The sequence below is a fragment of the Myotis lucifugus genome, unplaced genomic scaffold, assembly GCF_000147115.1.
Source record: "Myotis lucifugus unplaced genomic scaffold, Myoluc2.0 scaffold_210, whole genome shotgun sequence".
NCBI lineage: Eukaryota > Metazoa > Chordata > Mammalia > Chiroptera > Vespertilionidae > Myotis > Myotis lucifugus.
The window spans coordinates 641,820-662,217 of NW_005871258.1; the positions used below are offsets into that span (position 1 = coordinate 641,820).

Genomic DNA, 20,398 nt, shown 5'->3' on the forward strand with positions numbered 1-20,398 from the left:
GATGAACTCTTCGTGGAGCGAAACACTGGGTTTTAGTTTTGCTTTATTTTTAAATCACCTTCTAGGGAACTGGTAATGCTTTGATGGACCACCTGTGCGATTAGGTCATTTACGTAGAGGCGGGCACCTAGGAGCACGGAATTTGAGCGCGCTCTCTCTCTCTCTCTCTCTCTGTCTCTCTCTCTGTCTCTGTCTCTCTTTCTGTGTCTCTCTCTCTCTCTCTCTCTCTGTCTCTCTGTCTCTTTCTGTCTCTCTCTCTCTCTGTCTCTCTTTCTCTCTCTCTCTCTCTCTCTGTCTCTCTGTCTCTTTCTGTCTCTCTCTCTCTCTGTCTCTCTTTCTCTCTCTCTCTCTCTCTCTCTCTCTCTCAGATTGAGATATGGCCCCTATAGGTGTTAGGCGTTACTGTGATGGTTCAGCATGGTGTGGTGCTGCCCCTGGCCACTATGCCAGCTGTCCCTTCCCAAGGAAGGAGTGGGGCAGAAGTGTCAGGCGACCCCCCTCCTGCATGTCTCGGAAGAGGAGTCCTTCCTGTTCCTAGTAAAAGGTTTTACCCCCCAGGAAGATGTTACCAAGTTCAGCGAGCTCCCCGCTGCAGGGGAACGGAGCCCTGAATTCCAGGGATGCAGCGAGACACACGGCGGGGGCGAAGCGCTACAAATACCTGAGAAGGCTTTTCCGTTTCCGGCAAATGGACTTCGAGTTTGCTGGCTGGCAGATGCTCTACCTGTTCACTTCCCCGCAGAGGGTCTATAGGAACTTTCATTACCGAAAGCAGACCAAGGATCAGTGGGCGAGAGACGACCCGGCTTTCTTGGTGCTGCTAAGTGTCTGGCTGTGCGGTAAGTGTGCGCTGGTCTGCAGTTGAAAAGACAAATTGAGCGTGTGCTCGGACTTGCCCTTTGGGGACTCTTTTGTTGTAAACTGTTGTGGGTCGGAATTTGGGTTCCTTTAAAGCTACTGCCTCTTTTCTGTATTCTTCCTGGTTCTAAAGGGCCCAAGCCGTTGCCAGAGTAAGCCGTTACCTGGGAACATGAAAAAGCGGAGGAACAGAGGCTCTCGGTGCCTCCTAACCACTGTGACAAATACCTCCGTCCCCAAAGGCAAACTTACTGTGAACAGGAAGGAACGTCAAGGTTGTAAATTGCTGTTCACCATCAGGGAAATGCAGAGGGGGAGTTGTAGAAACACTGCTAGGAACTTGAGAAACTACTTTTAAGTTCTTCGGTAGTGTAGGGAACGTCTTTAGGGTGTTGAAGTGTGAGGTTTTTCTCACCTTTAACTGAGAAGCTGGGCCACCCTGGTGAAGCACAGACAGACGAGGTCCTTCTTGGTAAGCGAGATAGCTCAGTGGCCCTTCCATGCTCCACGTTGGTCTGCATTTCTTAATCCCATAGCACACATCTTGGGGGTTTTGTTTTCATGTCTCTCTCCCACTGGACGGAGGGCATCTGGAGGTGCAGGGGCTGTGTCCAGTATCCCCAGAACCTTGCAAAGTGCCTGATGAATCTTGTAAATCTTTCTTTCAGTGTCCACTGTAGGATTTGGCTTTGTGCTGGACATGGGATTTTTTAAGATGATAAAGCTGCTCCTTTGGGTTGTGTTCATAGATTGTGTGGGTGTTGGTCTTCTCATCTCAACTCTAATGTGGTAAGTACCATACCTTGGATTCATCAGATACTGCTATAGGGCTTCCTTTAGGCCTTGCTTCACAGGTACAGTAGCCGATGAAAAGGGAAACAAGATAGGTGAACTGAGAGCCTCCATTTTGACTACCAAGATTGGTGCGACCTGCCTCTTGTGTCTACCTGTATCAGAAAATACTCTAAAGTATGGTCTATATTGTCAAAGTGCATGCAGCAAATAAGTGAATTGATGATTATATCATACTGACAAAATTCCTGATTTTGCAAAAGTATTATGTAGTTAGCCAAAAGTTGTCTGGATGATGGCTTATTTTTCTGCTTCATTTGTCAGTGGGTCACCACTAAATGTATAAGATCTAGAAGGTGATGTTACTTTTAGTTTTTGGTATTAAATGTAGCACACTTGAAAAAAATGATTTTTTTCTCATTAAATTTTTGATTCTTTCCTACTGAGGGAGAAACACACACACAGAAATGTTATTCGAAGGGTTCTCAGTCTGACTTTGTCTAGGTTTAGTTAACAACAAGTGTACTGAATGTAAATCTGGTGTTTGGTTTTTCATTGTCATCACAGATACAGGGCTTCTGTGTGAAGGGAATGGATGTGGTGGTTGAGCTTTGAAGTGGGCCTGTGGTTGAGTAGGGCTGGTGATCAGTGTGTATCAGAGAAACCAGTATGGAGCATTTTAGTCACGGAGAGATCTGGGTTCAAATGCCAGCTCAGTCATTTACTATGTAACTCTTAGTCCCAGACTCCTCTTTTGTAAAATGGAATTATCTATTTTGTAAGATATTTGAGAAGATTGTGATAGGAAAAGCACCTGGCTTATAATAAGTGCTCAATAAATGGTAGTTCTCAATACTCTTAAGCTAAATTCTGAATCTGTAAAACCTGTAAAGATACCAACCTTTTATTTTCCTTTATAACTTCTGACTAGTACAGTAGAGATGTTGTATGTGCTAGATAGTCAATAAGTTGTTATTCTAAAATTCTAAAATCTGGCCTAAAAGTAATGCTGCTAATGTAAGTCACATATTTATTGTCAGAATATCCATGGAGAATATGGTAAATGGAAAAATAAAATTTATTTATTTTATAAATAAATACTCTTTCAAAGGAATAGTTTGTAGCAGGCATTCTGCATGAATGCACTGACTGGAGGGCCACAGAAACCAAGTCATCCTGGAGTTTAGTACCTTTGGTATGACTCTGAATGATATTGTAAGTTAAAATGACTTGGTATGTTTTTGACAACCTACATTATCTTGTGAATGGTGTGAGGAGCTACAAATAAGAAATGATAATTGTGGTCATCCCACAGGAACCAACATGAGGAAGTGTTTGGGGAGTGATGGGATCAATGATTTCTAGTACCAACTGGAAAAACATAGAAATGTGGACAGCATACTAGGTCTGAGAGTATAGGGTGACACTGAATGACTATGAAGATTTGTGATCTGCAAATAATGACAGATTATTTACTTCTTCCATTATTAATTTCTTCTTCCTTTCCTATTTGGGTGCCCTTTATTTCTTGTTTTATTACTGTGACTAGGACTTGCAGTACCCTGTTGAAAGTAAATGGTGAAAGCGGACATCCCTGTCTTGTTCCTGATATTAAGGGAAACGTTTTTAATTTTTGCCCATTGAGTATGATGTTGGCTGTGATTTGTCATATATGGCCTTCATTATGTTGAGGTATGTTCCACTTTGCTGAGAGCTTCTATCATAAATGGATGCTAGATTTTGTCAAATGCTTTTTCTGAATTTATTGATATGATCATGTGATTTTTATCCTTTGTTTTGTTTATGTGGTGCATCATGTTAACTGATTTGTGGATATTGAACTAGCCTTCCATCTTGGGAATAAATCCTAGTTGATCCTGGTGTACGATATGATCTTTTTAATGTATTGTTGAATTTGGTTTGCTAATATTGATTTTTGTATCTATGTTCATCAAGGATATTGGCTTATAATTTTCTTTTTTTGTAATGTCTTTCTCTGGTTTGAGTATCAAGATAATGCCGGCTTTTAAAATGAGCTTAGGAGCCTTCCTCTTTAATTTCTTAGAATAGTTTGAGAAGGATAGGTATTGAATGATGGCTAAAATTCACCTGTGAAGCCACCTGGTTCCGTGCTTTTGTTGTTGGGAGTTTCTATTAATACTGTTTCAATTTTGTTAATAGTTATTGGTTTATTCACATTTTCTGGTTCTTCTTGACTTAGTTTTGGAAGATTGTGTGTTTCTAAGACTTTATCCATTTCTTCCAGGTTGTCCAATTTGTTGGCATACAATTGTTTGTAGTATTTCCTTATAATCCTTTGTATTTCTGTGGTGTTGGGTGTCACTCCTCTTTCATTTATAATTTTATTTGGGTCCTCTTTTTTAATTAAATTTACTGGGATGACATTACTTAATAAGATCATATAATTTTCAAGTACATTTCTGTGATACATGATTTATATATTGCATTGTGTGTCCACCACCCAAAGTCAAATCATCTTCTGTCATCACATATTTGGCCCACTTTACCATTTCTGTTCCCCCACTCTCCTTCCCTCTGGTAACCACGATACTGTTGTCTGTGTCTGAGTTTTTATTTGTTTTTCTTATTTGTTCATTTGTTAACTTTCAATTTATATCCCACATATGAGTGAACTCATATAGTTCTTTTTCTGAATGGCTTATTTTACTTAGCATGATATTCTCAAGATCCATCCACGTTGCAAATGGCACTATTTCATCCTGTCTTATGGCTTAGTAGTATTCTATTGTATATATGTAACACATCTTTTTCCAGTCACTTAGCTAAAGGCACTTTAGTTGTTTCCATGTCTTGGCCACCATCAGTAATGCTCCAGTGAACATAGGGGTGCATATATGTTTTCAAAATTTTCAGGTAGATACCCAGAAGAGGGGTTGCTGGGTCATATGGTAACTTTATTCTTAATTTTTTGAGGAATTTCCATACTGTTTTATTTTTTTTTTTTAATTTATGTATATTGTTGAAAGTATTACATATGCCCTCTCTTTTCCCCCATTGACCCCTTCTAGCCTGCCCCCCTGCACCTCGCCCCAGGCTTTCACCAACCTGTTGTCTATTTCCATGGGTTATGCATATATGCATACAAGTTATTTCAGTGGTCTTCCCACCCACCCATCATCCCCCGCCTTCCCTCTGAGATTCTATAATCTGTTTCATGCTTTTATATCTCTGGATCCACTCAGTTCATCAGTTTATTTTGTTCATTAGATCCCACATATGAGTGAGATCATGTGATACTTGTCTTTCTCTGACTGACTTATTTCACTTAGTGTAATACTCTCCAGGTCCTTCCCAAAGAGTAAGGGATTCTTTTTTACAGCTGCATAGTATTCCATGGTATAAATGTACCACAGCTTGTTTATCCACTCCTCTACTGATGGACACTTGGGCTGTTTCTAGATCTTAGCTATTGTAAATTGTGCTGCTATGAATATAGGGAAATTGTGCTGCTATGAACATAGGGGTGCATACATTCTTTCTGTTTGGTGTCTCAGGTTTATTAGGATATATTCCTAGAAGTGAATCAATGGGTCAAATGGCAGTTCCATGTTTAATTTTTTGAGAAAACTCCATACTGTTTTCCACAGTGGCTGCACCAGTCTGCATTCCCACCAGCAGTGTACTAGGGTTCCCTTTTCTCCACATCCTCTCCACACTTGTTATTTGTTGATTTGTTGATGGTAGCTATTCTGACAGGTGTGAGAATGGTACCTCATTGTTATTTTGATTTGCATCTCTCAGATGATTAGTGACTTTGAGCATCTATACTAATAAAAGCCTAGGTGGCCCTCCCGCCCTCACATCATCACAAGATGGCCGCCCCCATGTCATCATTAGATGGCCTCCCCCACATCGTCACAAGATGGCCGGCAGGGGAGGGCAGTTTTGTGGGCGATCAGGCTGGCAGGGGAGGGCAGTTGGGGGCAACCAGGCCAGCAGTGGAGGGCAGTTAGGGGCATTCGGGCTGGCAGGGGAGCAGTTAGGCATCAATCAGGCTGGCACACAGAAGTGGTTAGGGGCAATCAGGCAGGCAGGCAGGCAGGCGAGCAGTTGGGAGCCGGTGTTTCCGGATTGTGAGAGGGATGTCAGTCGTACATCCTCCGAAGTGTCCCATATTGGAAAGGGTGCAGGCTGGGCTGAGGGACACACACCCCTCCCCCCCTCCAGTGCACGAATTTCATGCACTGGGCCTCTAGTCTAAATAATAAAAGCTCAGTATGCAAATTGACCAAATGGCCGAACAGTGGAACAACTGTCTGGATGACCTTCCAGACGAAGCCGGGGCTGTGAGGGCCAAGGCAGCCAGGGTTGCAGTGGCCTACTCTTGCACAAATTTTGTGCATTGGGCCTCTAGTTTTTTCATATGTCCTCTTTGGAGAAGTGTCTATTTAGGTCCTTTGCCCATTTTTTAATTGGATTATTTGTCTTCCTTTTGTTAAGTTGTATGAGTTCCCTATATGTTTTTTATATTAATCCTTTATCAGATGTATCATTGCCAAATATGTTCTCCCATACAGTAGGCTCTCTTTTCATTTTGTTGGTGGTTTCTTTTGCTGTGCAGAAGCTTCTTATTTTGATGTAGTCCCGTTTGTTTATTTTTTTCCTTAGTTTCCTTTGCCTTAGGAATACATCTGTAAACATATTGCTACGAGAGATGTCTGAGATTTTGCTGCCTGTGGTTTCTTGTAGGATTTTTATGATTTCACAACTTACATTTAAGCCTTTTATCCATTTTGAGTTTATTCTTGTGTATGGTGTAAGTTGGTGGTCTAGTTTTTTGTTTTGTTTTGTTTGTTTGTTTTGCACATATCTGTCCTATTTTCCCAACACCATTTATCAAAGAGACCCTTTTGACTCCATTGTATGCTGTTGCCTCCTTTGTCAAATATTAATTGAGCGTAACAGCTTGGGTCAATTTCTGGGTTCTCTGTTCTGTTCCACTGACCTATATGCCTGTTTTTCTGCCAGTACTAGGCTGTTTTGATTACAGTGGCTCTCTAGTACAGCAGTTCTCAACCTGTGGGTCGCGACCCCTTAGGTCACAGGGGTTGCCTAAGACCATCCTGCATATCAGATATTTACATTACGATTCATAACAGTAGCAACATTACAGTTATGAAGTAGCAACGAAAATAACTTTATGGTTGGGTCACAACAGGAGGAACTGTATTTAAAGGGCCAGAAGGTTGAGAACCACTGCTGTAGTATAACTTGAAATCTGGTATTGTGATTCCTCCAACTTTGTTTTTCTTTCTCAAAATTGCTGCAGCTATTCGGGGTCTTTTTTGATTCCATATAAATTTTTGGAGTATTTGTTCAAGCTCTGTGAACTATGCTATTGGTATTTTAATAGGGATTGCATTGAATCTGTAGACTGCCTTGGGTAGTATGGACATTTTAATGATATGGCTGTGTTTCTCTATTTCTTCTTCTTACACCAGTCTCTTTAGCATTTGTTGCAATTCTGGGTTGGTGATGATAAACTCCTTTAGCCTTTTTTTTTTTTTTTTTTTTTTTTTTTTTGGTCTGGGGATGTCTTTATTTCATCTTCAATTTTAACTGATGGCCTTGCTGAGTAGAGTAGTTTTGGATTCTGGCCCTTCCTATTAATTATTTTGAATACTTCATGCCATATCCTTCTGACCTTAAGTGTTACTGTTGAGAAATCAGCTGGCTGTCTAATGGGAACTCCCTCCTGTGTTACTTTCTGTCTCTCTGTTGCTGCCTTTACTTTTTTTTTTTTTGTCTTTAATGTTTGCCATTTTAATTATGTGTGTAGCTGTGGGTCTCTTTGGGTTCATCTTGATTGAGACTCTCTTTGTCTCCTAAACTTGTGTGACTTTTTCCTTCACCAAGTCAGGGAAGTTTTGTGTCATTATTTCTCTGTTCCTCACATTCTTCTCCTTCTCATATCCCTATGATGCAAATGTTGTTACATTTCATGTTGTCCGAAAGTTCCCTTAAGCTATCCTGCTTTTTAACTTATTTTTCTGTTTGATCTGTAATTGTGTGTTTATTTCTACCTTGTTTTCCAAATCACTGATTCAATCCTCTGCTTCATCCAATTCACCTTTAGTTCTCTCCTGTGTATTCCTAATGTCAGATATAGTATTCTTCATGTCTGACTATTTCTTGTTTGTGGTTTCATTTTCCTTTTTTATGCTTTTTTGGTTCCCACTAAGTTCCTTGAAATTCTAAGTTCCTTAAGCATCTTTTATAACCATTACTTTGAACTGTGTTTGATAAGTTGTTCACCTCCATTTCATTTAATTCTTTTTTCTTTTCTTTTTTGGAGATTCCTCCTTTTCTTTCATTTGGTGGTTTATTTTTGTCTCCCAATTTTAGCTGTCTCTTTGTGTTTGTTTCTATCAGAGCTACTATGCCTCCCAGTCTTCATGGGATGGCCTTATGTAGAAAGTGCCCTGTTGGACCCAGTGGTGCAGTCTCTTTGATTTCCAGAGCTGGATAGTCTAGCAGTGTCCCCCTCGTATGTGTTATTTGGGCTCTTATTGTAATTTGGTCTCATTTGTTGATTTCCTGTTTGTGGATGGGATTTCCTCCAACTTGCAGTAAGGCTCAACCCTAGCTACAGGTGTTATATAGGTGGTGAGAGAACAAAGCAAGACCAAATAGAAAACAACTCGAAAAGCAAAACAAACAACAAGAAAGGCTAAAAAGTAAAATAAAAAGATAGCTGTAAAGTAAAAATAAAACGAATACTAAAAGACATGAGAGCAAAGAATTAGAGGGTGTAAAAAAAAAAAAAAGAACCAAAAGAGGATGTGGAAGCAAAGAAGGAAAAGAATTTAGTCCATTTACATTGAAAGTAATTTGGTAGACTATGAATTAAAAAGAAAGGAAAACACAAATAAATGAAATAATTATTATTTTAAAAAGTAATAATGAATACACTAAAATTTAGAATAGGAAAAGAATAAATGGAAAAGAAGAAAAGTTAAAAAGAACAATATAAAAAAGGAACAGAGAAAGAGGAACAAAATAATAAAAGGAAAGAAACAAGAGATATGAAAGAAAAAAGAAGAGAAAGAAAAAAAATACCCTTGGATCTGCTGTGTGTGGAGCATGCTGGATTTTGCTCTGATATTGTTGAGTCTCGCCACTTGGTCTATTGATGCTGGGCCACCCAGGAATTTCTCTGGTACAGACAGGTGTGAGTCATGGTCTCTGCCTGGTCCTTGGCAACCTGACTGAAGCCTGATAGGCAGAGCCCCACGTAGTCCATCAGTGGGAAAGCCATAGCCCAGAGGCTGGGTCTGGCTGGGGTCTCACAGTTGAATACCCCTGTTCTGAGTTATCTCTTCCCCCCATGGAACTGTACTCTGCGGGGCTACCATGGTGTTGGCCAGGATGGTTTGAGCAGACTTGTGCTGGGTATAGTGCCTCTAGATCAGGGGTGGGCAAACTTTTTGACTCGAGGGCCACAATGGGTTCTTAAACTGGACTGGAGGGCCGGAACAAAAGCATGGATGGAGTGGTTGTGTGAACTAATATAAATTCAAAGTAAACATCATTACATAAAAGGGTACGGTCTTTTTTTTTTTTAGTTTTATTCATTTCAAACGGGCCGGATCCGGCCCGCGGGCTGTTGTTTGCCCACGGCTGCTCTAGATAGTAGGAGAGTGGGCAGGCACTTCCTCTCCTTCAGTGCCTCAGTTCTGCCTGGCTTGCTGGCAGGGCACCCCCTGGCTGCCATCTCAAGCAAGGTGGGATAAAAGCAAAATCAACCACAACAAAAAAATTGATTAAAAAAGAGTCAGCCCTTTTTGGCACTCCAAACTTTCAGCATTAGGTTCCAATCAAATATCTGAGTCTCCTGCACTACCAGTCAGCTGCAGCATACACATTTGCGGCCCATAGTCGGGTCACTGCAAGGCGGATCAGAAGCAGCCGTTCTGCAGATGCACTTTAGGTGGGCAGGGCTGACCCTCCTTCCTGGGTCCTACTGTCTCCTTCCCATCCTGCTCCCTGCCAAGAGGTCCTCCAGGAAATAAAGGGTCCCTCAGACTCAATGCAGGGGGTGTCCTCCAGTCCCCTCTACTGGCCTTGAGTTCTGCTGCATGGCCTACATCAGTGCAAACTTCCCAGGTGGGAGGATTGGTTCGTCTCCACCACAGGCACTCCTGGCTCACCCACAGATCCACAGCTTTTTCAGTCTCCATCTATCCCTTGGTTCTAGCAGTACCCTGACCTTGGAAGTTACAATCTCCTCCCTGGCTAACAGTTCATTTTCCACCCCTGACTTCTGGTGGTAGGGTTGCAGGGCTTGTGGTGCTTACGGCATTACTCTGAGCTGAGGCAGAGGCGCTCCAAGGCCACTATTTTCTTGTTGATTATTTTGTCTGGATGATCTATATATTGAAGTCAGTAAAGTGTGAAAGTCCCCTACTATTATTGTAATACTGTCAATCTCTCCCTTTATGTCTGTCAATATTGTCATTTTTTTAAAGTAATTTGGTAGGTATATTATTCAGAAAACAACTGATCTCTGGTCCTTTCCTACTCTCTTCAAGAAGTATGTTGATGATTTTCTATAGTGTTGTGTTTGGAATCCTTTCTCTTTATTTTGCATACATCTCTTGTAGATATTTGGTTTGTGGTTAACCATATACCTAGTTATAGTTATAGCAGTCTATTTCAGTTTGATTATCACTTAATTCTGATAATCACTACAATTTTTACAACCCCCATGTTTGTTTTGTCATTACTTTTTTCTTCTTTTGCATGTGTGTTCAATTTATTGTTGAAATTCCTACTTTGTCTTTTAACCTTTGTACTAGCTTGCTTGATCCACAGTTTTAACTGTTGGCCTTTTTTGTTTTTTAATTTTTATTGATTTCAGAGAGAGGGGGAGAGATAGAAACATCAATGATGATGAGAATCATTGATTTGCTTCCTCCTGCACGCCCCACACTGGGGAGTGAGCCCACACCCAGGCATGTGCCCTGACCGGGAATTGAACCTGGGACCCTTAGTCCGCAGGCCAGTGCTCTATCCACGGAGCCAAACCAGCCAGGGCTGGTCTTTTATCTTAAAGAAGTCCCTTTAATATTTCTTGTAATACTGGTATTGTGTGGTGAGCTCCTTTAGCCTATCTTATCTGGGATACTGTGCTCCTTCAGTTCTAAATGATACCCTGCTGGTTAGAGTAATCTTGTAGTAGGTTTTGGTCTTCCATCACATTGATTGTTTTGTGTTGATCCTTTTTTGCCTGCCGAATTCCTGGTAAGATATCAGCTGATAGTCTTATGGTGGGGGCGGGGCTCCCTTGTACATAACTGACTGCTTTTCTCTTGCTATGTTTAAGATTTTCTGTTTTTAGCCTTTAGCATTTTAATTATGATATGTCTTGATGTGGGCCTCTTTGGGTTTATCTTGTTTGAAACTCTGCACTTTCTGGACTTGTATGTATATTTCCTTTTCCAGATTAGTGAAGATTTCCATTATTTCTTCAACAGGTTTCCAATCCATTTTTTTCCTGTATTCTCCTTCTGGAACTCTTATGGTGTGAATATTGGTGGCCTTAATGTTGTCCCAGAGATCCCTTAAGCTATCCTCATTTTTTAAAATTCTTTTTTCCTTTTTTTGCTATACTGATTGGGTATTTTTTGACTACATTGTCTTCCATATCACTGATTCAGTCCTCTGCTTTAACCTGATGTTGATTCCCTCCAGTGTATTCTTCTGCAGTTACTGTATTCTTCAATTCTGGTTGGTTCTTGTTTCAGTTTTCCATTTTCCTTTTTATGTTTCTGTATCTATGCTGAAGTTTTCCCTGAGATCATCTGTTCTTCTCTCAAGTTCATTGCAAATTGTTATAACCAGTGTTTTGAACTCTGCATCCGGTAGGTTGCTTATCGTCATTTCATTTAGTTCTTCTGGAGTTTTGCTCTGCTCTTTTATTTGGGACATGTTTGTCTGTCTCCTCATTTGACTGACCTCTGTGTGTATTGCTGTGTGTTAGGTAGAAACGCTATGTCTCCTGGTCTTGACAGAGTGGCCTTACGTAGAAAGTGTCCTCTCGGCACAGTTCTGCAGTCTTTCTGGTCACCTGTGTGGGTTGGGTGTGCCCTCCTGTTGTAGTTGCTGCTACACCACCACCATGTATTGGTGTTGGCCATCTCTGGCTGGCTGACTGTGAGGGCTGGATGTGACTACAGCAGACAAGTTACTAACCCCACAGATCGGACTGTTGCTTTAGCAGAACTGTGGTGCCAGCCAAGGCTGCTCTTTGGGTGTACCTTTTGTGAACTGGTTAGGTGGCACTCTGGTGTGGTCTGACGCCATCTACCAGGTTTGTTGGGGCTGGAACTTTGGGGAGGGATTCTGGTGCAGGCCAAGTGGAGCCACCACTAGGCTCGATGACTCTTGTTAGGAGCTGTAAAGTGACCTGCGGTTCTGGTTGGTTGGTTGATTGTGCTGGGCTTGAAGGTGCTTGGGAGAGTCTATACTGCAAACTGAGGCTTGTGCCTATCTTGTGGCCTTTTAATTGGAACTACAGTGGGGCCTTGACTTACGAGTTTAATTCGTTCCGAGACCGAGCCCGAGCTCATTAAGGAGCTCGTTAACTCAAATTACTCTATCAACTCAATGCAAAAAATCGTCTGAGAGACAGCTGGTGTCTCAAAAAACTCGTTAGTCGTTAGTCGGGACACTCGTGAGTCAAGGCCCCACTGTGCTACATTACAGGCCAAGTCTTGCCTCCACTTATCCCAGGCTTGGGGCCACCTGATGGGAGTTAGAATGTAAGTTACTGGGCTTGGGGCCGCTTGGGAAGAGCTACAATGCACAGCAAGGTCCCAGCTGCTGCTTGTTTGGGGTTTACGGAGCTTTGGGAAAGTCTGCAGCGCAAGCCTAGGACAGCCATCACTTGTGTGAGGTTTGAAGGAAAGTCTGCAGTGCAAGCCAAAGCGGGCTGCTTATGTAGAGGAGCCCTCTGAAGAGGCAAGAGCCTGGCGAGCAAGTTGAGTGGGGTCTTACGGAATGATCAGGACGAGGAAACAATGTTAGTTTATGGAAAGAGTTGGTGCCCACATATGCAGAACTGGTTGGGTGGGAGGAGAGATGAACCGAGGAACAGTGGTGCCAGCCAGGGCTTCCATCCCTGGTGTAAGTTGTCCTGACCCCTGCCACTCCAGCCCTTACTCTGAAGTTAAATTCAGTTCTTCCCGGTATGTTTCTGGAACTGTTCTGAGTTGCAGCCCCTTCACTAGCTTAAAGAGTATGTAAGTTTGTGAGTGAATCTGAGCATGGTCCCTTTAAGAGCAATGCCTAGTGTCTAGCAGCCCTTTGTCTTTGAACACAATCCCAGCTGGTTTGCACAACCAGATATTATAGGGACTCCTCTTCCTGGCACTGGATGTGCTGGTCTTGCGGGTCCAGTGTGGGGCTGAGACTCCTCGCACCTCCACAGCTGACATATCCCTGCCGTTTCATAATTGCCACACTGTGGGTGTGGGACCTGCCCCATCCAAGTATTTGCCCCTCCTACGGTCTTCATGTAGCTGCCTCTATATCGTTAATTATGCCAGTTCTGTTCAGCTACACTTGAATTGGTTCTCAATGGTTGTTCTATAATTTAGTTGTAATTTTGGTGTGATCTTGGGAGGAGACAAGTTCAGAGTTGACCTACTCTGCCAACTTGAGCGTTGGCTGTTTGTTTCCTTTTTTCTGTTTGCTAGTTCATTGGGTGATTTCCACTTCAATGTCTTCCAGCTCACCGACTAATTTTTTTTTTTCATCAACTAATCTGCTCTTGATTCCCTCTAGTGTATTTTTCATTTCAGTTACTGTTCAATTCTCATTGGTTTTATTTTATATCTTCTATCTCTTTGCTGATGTTTTCACTGAGTTAATCTATTATTCTGAGTTTGGTGGGTATCCTTAATCAGTGTTTTTTTTAAGTCTTTATCTAGTAGCTTTTCCCCATTTCATTTACTTCTAATTCTGGTCTTCTGTTTAGAACCTATTTTTTGTCTTATTTTGGTTCTTTCTCTTTGTTTCTATGGGTTTGTGTCTTTCGCGGGGCAGCTGGCACTGGAGCGTGCATGTGCTGTCGGGCAAGCATGTCAAAACTCAAAGGCTAACACAAGCCAAATAAACAAGGTTTAAGTTTATGTGGGCCACAAAAAAACAAAAGCTTCTATTTTCATAGAAATGTGGGTTTATTTCAATAGAGACATAATAGAACATTTTAATAAAAATTAATATTTTTTCTTGAACATTAACTTACCAAACACTGAATAACTGCACAAATTAATAAGCATAACGCAAATAAACCTACTTTCCTTGTCCTCCAAAAGCAAAATATTTCCTGTTGCGCACACCAAACAAGTCAGTCCAAGACTAATGACGTGGAAATCAGCTGCTAGTATTAGTGTAGAGAAATGGTGTGCCTGCACATAAGGCGTGTAAGGGAAATGAGTGCAACACAATTATAGTAATCAGTCATTAGCGAACGTTGTAGTTATTAATAATTATAACAGGATGTTGTAAAAATTAAGTCATGAAATTTTTTTTTAAATATTTCTTTATTGATTTCAGAGAGGAAGGGAGAAGGAGAGAGAGAGAGAGAAACATCAATGATGAGAGAGAATCATTGATCGGCTGCCTCCTGCACACCCCCTACTGGGGATCGAGCCCGCAACCCAGGCATGTGCCCTTGGCTGGAATCGAACCTGGGACCCATCGGTCCGTAGGCTGACGCTCTATCCACTGAGCCAAGCCAGCTAGGGCAAGTCATGAAATTTTTATTAAAATGTTTCTTACATACCTTTATACTGGCTGGGCCAGAAAAATATTCATTGTGCGCCACATGCAGTTTGACATGCTTGCTGTAGAGAGATCAAGGCTCAAACTGCACCAGGGTTGCCTTGGCGAGTTGGTTGGAGTTACCTCTGGGACTCCCCACAGCTCAAGGGGCGTCCCAGAGGCAAGCCACACTAGGGCTGGGAGCTTGAGTTGTAGTGGGTGTTTGCCACAAGGAGGTCCACACCAGGACTGCCTTGGCAGGCTGGTTGGAGCTGTAGCTGGCATGGTCTGTGCAAGTCCCAGGGGCTAGCCATAGAGTGGGAACTACAGCGAGAGCGTGTGTGAGCCACGGGAAGTTACAGGAGCAAACAGTGCTGGGGTCACCTTGTCAGGCCAGCTGGAAGCACGGTAGCTGAGGCAGGCCACTGGGAGACCTGTGGACAAGCCAAGGAGACGTGGATCTGACAGTCTTGGCCCGCCTTGCTAGAGTGCCTGGGTTATGGTCCTACCATATATTTCTTAATCCATACTAATAGGCATCTTGCACACAATAGGTCCAAATTCAATCTCTTGCACTCTCCTTCCTGCCCCACCTCAGTCAATATCAGCTTGACCTTCCACATGTTTAAGGCAAAAATCAGTCATCCTTGACATTTTCCCCCCCATACTCCACATCCAGCACCTACAATCCTATTGGTGCCGCCATCTAACTATAGTATGTACCACATGGCCCCACTTGCACTGCTACTACTGTTTACCTCTCTCACAGTAGCCTCTCAACTGGTGTCTCCACTTCCATTCTTGTCCCTGTAGTCTGTTTTCAGAGTGGCAGCTAGAGGAACCTGGTCAAAACAGTGTCTCTCTCCTGGGAAATAGTGATCTCTCATTTCACCCAGAGTAAAATACTGGGTCTTAAAATGGTCAGGGATTCTGTAAGATCCGGCTCCCCATTTCTTTTCTGGTTTCATTTCCTGCAACACTGCTTGCTTGTTCCTGGCACAGTGGTCTCCTCACCCACTCCTCAGACATACCAGGCACCCTGCCACCTCCTCTGTACTCAATCTCCTCCACATCTGTGTTGGCCTCGCTGCCTGAAATGCTCTGCTCCAGGTAATTCCCATCACTGCCTTGGGTCGTCACCCAGATGTTACTTTCTTGTGACCATCCTATCTAACACTGCATTTCAACTCTGTATTCTCCATCATTCCCTTCCTTCCTCTCCCTCCTTTCCACTTTCCTTCCTCCCTGAGGACATGTTTTCATTAATTTTTAAAGAAAGGGAGAGAAACATTGATCAGTTGCCTCCTGTATGCACCCCGACTGGGGATTGAACCTGTAACCTAGGTATGTGCACCAATAGGGAATCAAACCTGCAGCTTTCTGTTGTATGGGACAATGCTCCAACCAGTTGAGTACCCAGCAGGGTTACTGTTTCATTCCATAGTACCATCTAACATACACTTAACATTCTATTGTCAGTTTACTCCCCCTAGATTGAGGGCAGAGATTTTTGAGTTATATTTATTGCTGTATTTCTAGTGTATGAAATAATGCTTGGTACATAGAAGCTAGTCAGTAAACACTTATAGAATTTTTGTTGTATTATAACAGAAATTTTAATTTTGCTCTTCAGGTTTATCTCTAACAAGTATTTAGTGAAACGGCAGAGCAGAGACTATGATGTGGAGTGGGGCTATGCCTTTGATGTGCATTTGAATGCTTTTTATCCTCTCCTAGTCATTCTGCATTTCATCCAACTGTTTTTCATCAACCGTAAGTAGCAGTTACTTCTCAAAATATTTTTTAAATGTCTTCATAGTGTGCAATGAAAAGAGAGTCATTGTCTGTATCTCTTTGGCAGATGTCATCCTAACAGACACATTTATTGGATATTTGGTCGGAAATACCTTCTGGTTGATTGCTATTGGCTATTACATCTATATAACCTTCCTGGGATACAGTGGTAAGTAACTAATTTTTTTGGTTGACTGAAAACATAACAGAGAGGGGGAAGTTGTAACAGTAATAAAATTAGCTTACTTTTATGGAGCCTTTGTAGGCACTGTCTCAAGAACTTTATATGAATTATGTCATTTAATCTTCATAATTATATAATACTAGAGGCCCGATGCACAGTATTTGTGCAAGGAGCTTAGCCCTCACAGCCACGGTTCGTCCTGAAGGTCGTCCGGAGGACAACCGGTCTTATTAGCATATTATGCTTTTATTATTATAGATAGGTTTACTTAGCCCCATTTTTCAAATGAGGAAACAAAGCACAGAGAGATTAAGTTAACATGTCCATAGTCACACATCTCAAAAGTGGCATAGTTGGTTTGTAACAAATTCTGTCATTTCAAGGAACCATGTTAAAGCATATTGGTTATCTCCACGTTACCTACAGAAACCCAGAACCAGTTTCCTTTTTCTCCAGGCTTTCAGATTTGAGTTACCAATGGTAGGTTAGAGAGGAAAAGGTTGGTCAGATGAATGGGCATATGAACTTGAGTGCCTTGTTTTCCATTTTTATAATCACTACTAGAGGCCCAATGCATGAAATTCGTGGAAGAGTAGGCCTTCGCAGTTGCGGCAGCTGCCTCGATCCCTCCCTCACAGCAAGGTGGCTGCCTCGATCCCGGGGCTGCAGCCCCAGCTTCATTCGGAAGGTTGTTCGGCTGTTCGGTCTAATTAGCATGTTATGCTTTTATTATTATAGATTATTATAGATATGGTCTGTAGATGATTCCAGAAAATCAGGCCCAACTCTGACCTGAGGATATGTTTGCAAGTATTGTTAAATCCTGCTATCAGTTCATTTTTCTTAATATGAGAAAATATTTATGTTAGTTTTCCTTTAAGACATGATCTCCATTAAATAGAGCCAAATACCTCAAATTGTAATACCTTGTTTGAGGTATTGGGAATCCTTTCTCCAGTTCAGGGGAGAGGCCTGTGATATGTCATATTGTGATTGGCATGCTGCAGCACTGTGGCTTCTCTAAGTGGATTTAAAATATATATACATATATATATTTTTCAGAGGGAGAGGGAGAAGGTGAGAGAAACATCAATGATGAGAATCATTGATTGGCTGCCTCCTGAACACCCCACCCTGGAGATTGAGCCCGCAGCTGGGCATGTGCCCTGACCAGGAATAGAACCATGACCTCCTGGTTCATAGGTTGCCGCTCAACCAGAGCCATGCCGGCCAGGCTCGCAGTGGATTTTTTATCACTCTTATGGTAACTCCCTATAGTTTAGGACAGCTTCTTTGAGTATAGGTCAGTTACAATTTTGGGCTTCCTGTATGAGGTATTTAGGTAAGAATGCATGGGGTAGGAAAGGCAAGAAACAAACATGGATTTGGGCACAGATTTGATGTTTGAGTTTCAGCTCTTTGGGACGCTAGTGGAGACCTCACCTTCTACATTGGAAAATAAAATAGCTGGAAATTGTTTTTCCTATTATATTATCTATCTCTGGTACTTAAAGATCAGTGGTTCTCAACCTTCCTAATGCCACAACCCTTTAATACAGTTCCTCATGTTGTGGTGACCCCCAATTTCATTGTTACAAATTGAACATAATTAAAGCATAGTGATTAATCACAGAAACAATATGTAATTATATATGTGTTTTCCAATGGTCTTAGGCGACCCAAAGGGGTCGCGACCCACAGGTTGAGAACCGCTGTTTAAGATGGACTCTTAGAGGTTTCTGAAGCTGTCACGGGTTTAAACTCACCACCAATTTCATTAACATTTGTGATGTTTATCCTGCGTTCTCAATCTGTCTTAGTCCTGGACTTGCTTCTTGCTCAGCCTTTGTGCTAAAAAATAACCTCCCTTCTGGGTTTCTTCCCAGCATGAGGAAGGAGGCAACACAGAACACAGCAAGATTTAGGAAGGTTCTGGCTACATAGCTTCATGTTATTGACTGAATGAAATAAGTGTTCCTCTTTGGCCCGTGTTGTGACGAGCTGTCTTTCAGGATGTTCATTTATTAGTCACATTACCTTATTTAAAAAGTGAATTTGGATTTCTTTCTTTTCCAGCATTGCCATTTTTGAAAAATACAGTAATTCTTCTCTATCCATTTGCTCCTCTCGTTCTGCTGTACGGGCTGTCACTAGCACTAGGATGGAACTTCACCCACACACTGTGTTCTTTCTACAAGTACAGAGTGAAGTGAAAAAAGTGAGACTGTTACCTCTTAACTGTGTCAACAGTATTGGTGAAGTGATTTCTTATGAAACTTGTAAATAAACTCTTATTGTAGATATCCTGAAGGTGTAAAGTTTGTGAATTTGAGGAAATATATGTTAACACTATTGTCATACATTCCTTAAAACTAATTAAATGTACATTTCTATAATAAATATTTTTAAACTAAAGCATGTGTTTTCTAATATTTGCACACAAAATCATATACAAAGTATGAAAGGCATGAGGAAATTAGGCAAAACTTTCAATATGAATCCTTTTTGAAAGAGCTTCTTTTTGAAGAACATAATCATATGCTCCCCTTCCCCCACTGTTACAAGGTACTTACTCAGCCTCCATTTACTACTGGGCTGTATTTTAAACATTTATGTAGGGTAGGGTATATGATCTTAGTCTAACCTTCAGGCCCTAAATATCTTTAAGAGCATTTTCTCTGCTAAAAAACACACTTCTTAGAGTGAGGAGGCCCATGATGGCTGCTCTTAATTTGGGAGCTGAGTAGAGCACATAATGTATGCGTATCTGCCACACCGAGAACCACTGTCTCAACACCAAGGTTTTCTTTCAAGATTTTCTAAAACCCACATAGAGGATCCACTGCTGTTTTCTAATTGAAAATAGTTCAAATATATTATTATATCAGTGTTAAAAACCAATAAAATTTGCTTCATGAAGTCTTACCTATTTTTTTATTAGAGGGAATCTTGAATTCAGCATGGATTTTTAAACATTTTTATTTTCAAATATACATGAACGGTGTGGCACAAACAGGGATGAAAGGCACAGTCAACAGGACCAGTTATTAACTTATAGCAGCAAATTTGAAAATAATCTTCCTTTGAAAATTTAACAGGTACCTAAAATATTACTACAGGTATTACCCATTCAACCAATGACGACCTTGTAAGGAATATGTACAATACATTAAGGAGAAAAAAAAGTGAGTACAACTTGGGAAACGAATTCCTCAGGCAGCTTCTCCGAGGGTACTTCCGGAAACTTCCCCGGATGCGCACACCACCTCTCCCGCAGTGTTCCCAACGAGAAAACACTTTAGTTTGACAGAGCCATATTATATTTTGGCGGGAAATTCACCCCACACCGGAGTGTTAAAAAACACTACTGTCTATACTTAATGAAGAGTATCAAATCTGCTGGCAGTGCATCTTACAGTACTGGCGATATCACCATTTTTAAGGCTCAGAAAATGTATTCAAAAGATGTTTTCATCCCATTTCAGCAAACACTGAGCATTGCAAATAAATCATGAAATGCTACTCACACTTGAGTACCGAACCTGATTCCAGGACAGTTTCCTAGCTGCTAAACCAAGGAAGTGCTAGCAGCAAGGGGCACATGCAATAGCTTCCCTAACATCTGAGGACTCCCCACAGCAAACAGACCTAATTTTAGCACAGACTTTACATTTTTACTGCAACAGTGACAACACTGGAAATAATAGCACAAAGTACAGTCCATTCAACACACTCTGTTTATTGTCTTGAATGGTGTCTCATAAATTCTGAACTCAAATGCACTGGGGAGTGCCAGGTTGTTCCTGCCCCCGTCCCTTTGAAAGTGACTTACTTATTGCCCACACTGGTGAGGGGACCGTTTCCGGTGAGAAGGGCTTATATATAGATATTGATGATACGGACATAGTAACAAATCCTCTTTTTAAAAAAAATATACTGTGGTAATAGTCTTGTCAGTAT

At 41.5% G+C, this 20,398-nt stretch overlaps 1 protein-coding gene across 4 annotated transcripts in view; it reads left to right on the forward strand.

Annotated features, from left to right (window-relative positions):
* Window positions 1-18,853, forward strand: part of UNC50 (unc-50 inner nuclear membrane RNA binding protein) — a 19,575-nt gene extending 722 nt beyond the window's left edge. For 2 of the 4 annotated variants that reach the window (XM_023761502.1, XM_006097728.3), the window contains exons 2-6: window positions 559-839; window positions 1,527-1,647; window positions 16,094-16,233; window positions 16,322-16,423; window positions 18,515-18,853. In XM_023761502.1, coding sequence (XP_023617270.1) covers window positions 563-839; window positions 1,527-1,647; window positions 16,094-16,233; window positions 16,322-16,423; window positions 18,515-18,651 — 777 coding nt within the window. In that variant the 5' untranslated portion in view covers window positions 559-562 and the 3' untranslated portion in view covers window positions 18,652-18,853. The remainder of the gene's footprint in view (window positions 1-558; window positions 840-1,526; window positions 1,648-16,093; window positions 16,234-16,321; window positions 16,424-18,514) is intronic. The other 2 variants (XM_023761500.1, XM_023761501.1) reach the window with 2 other exon arrangements.
* Window positions 18,854-20,398: the final 1,545 nt, after the last annotated feature.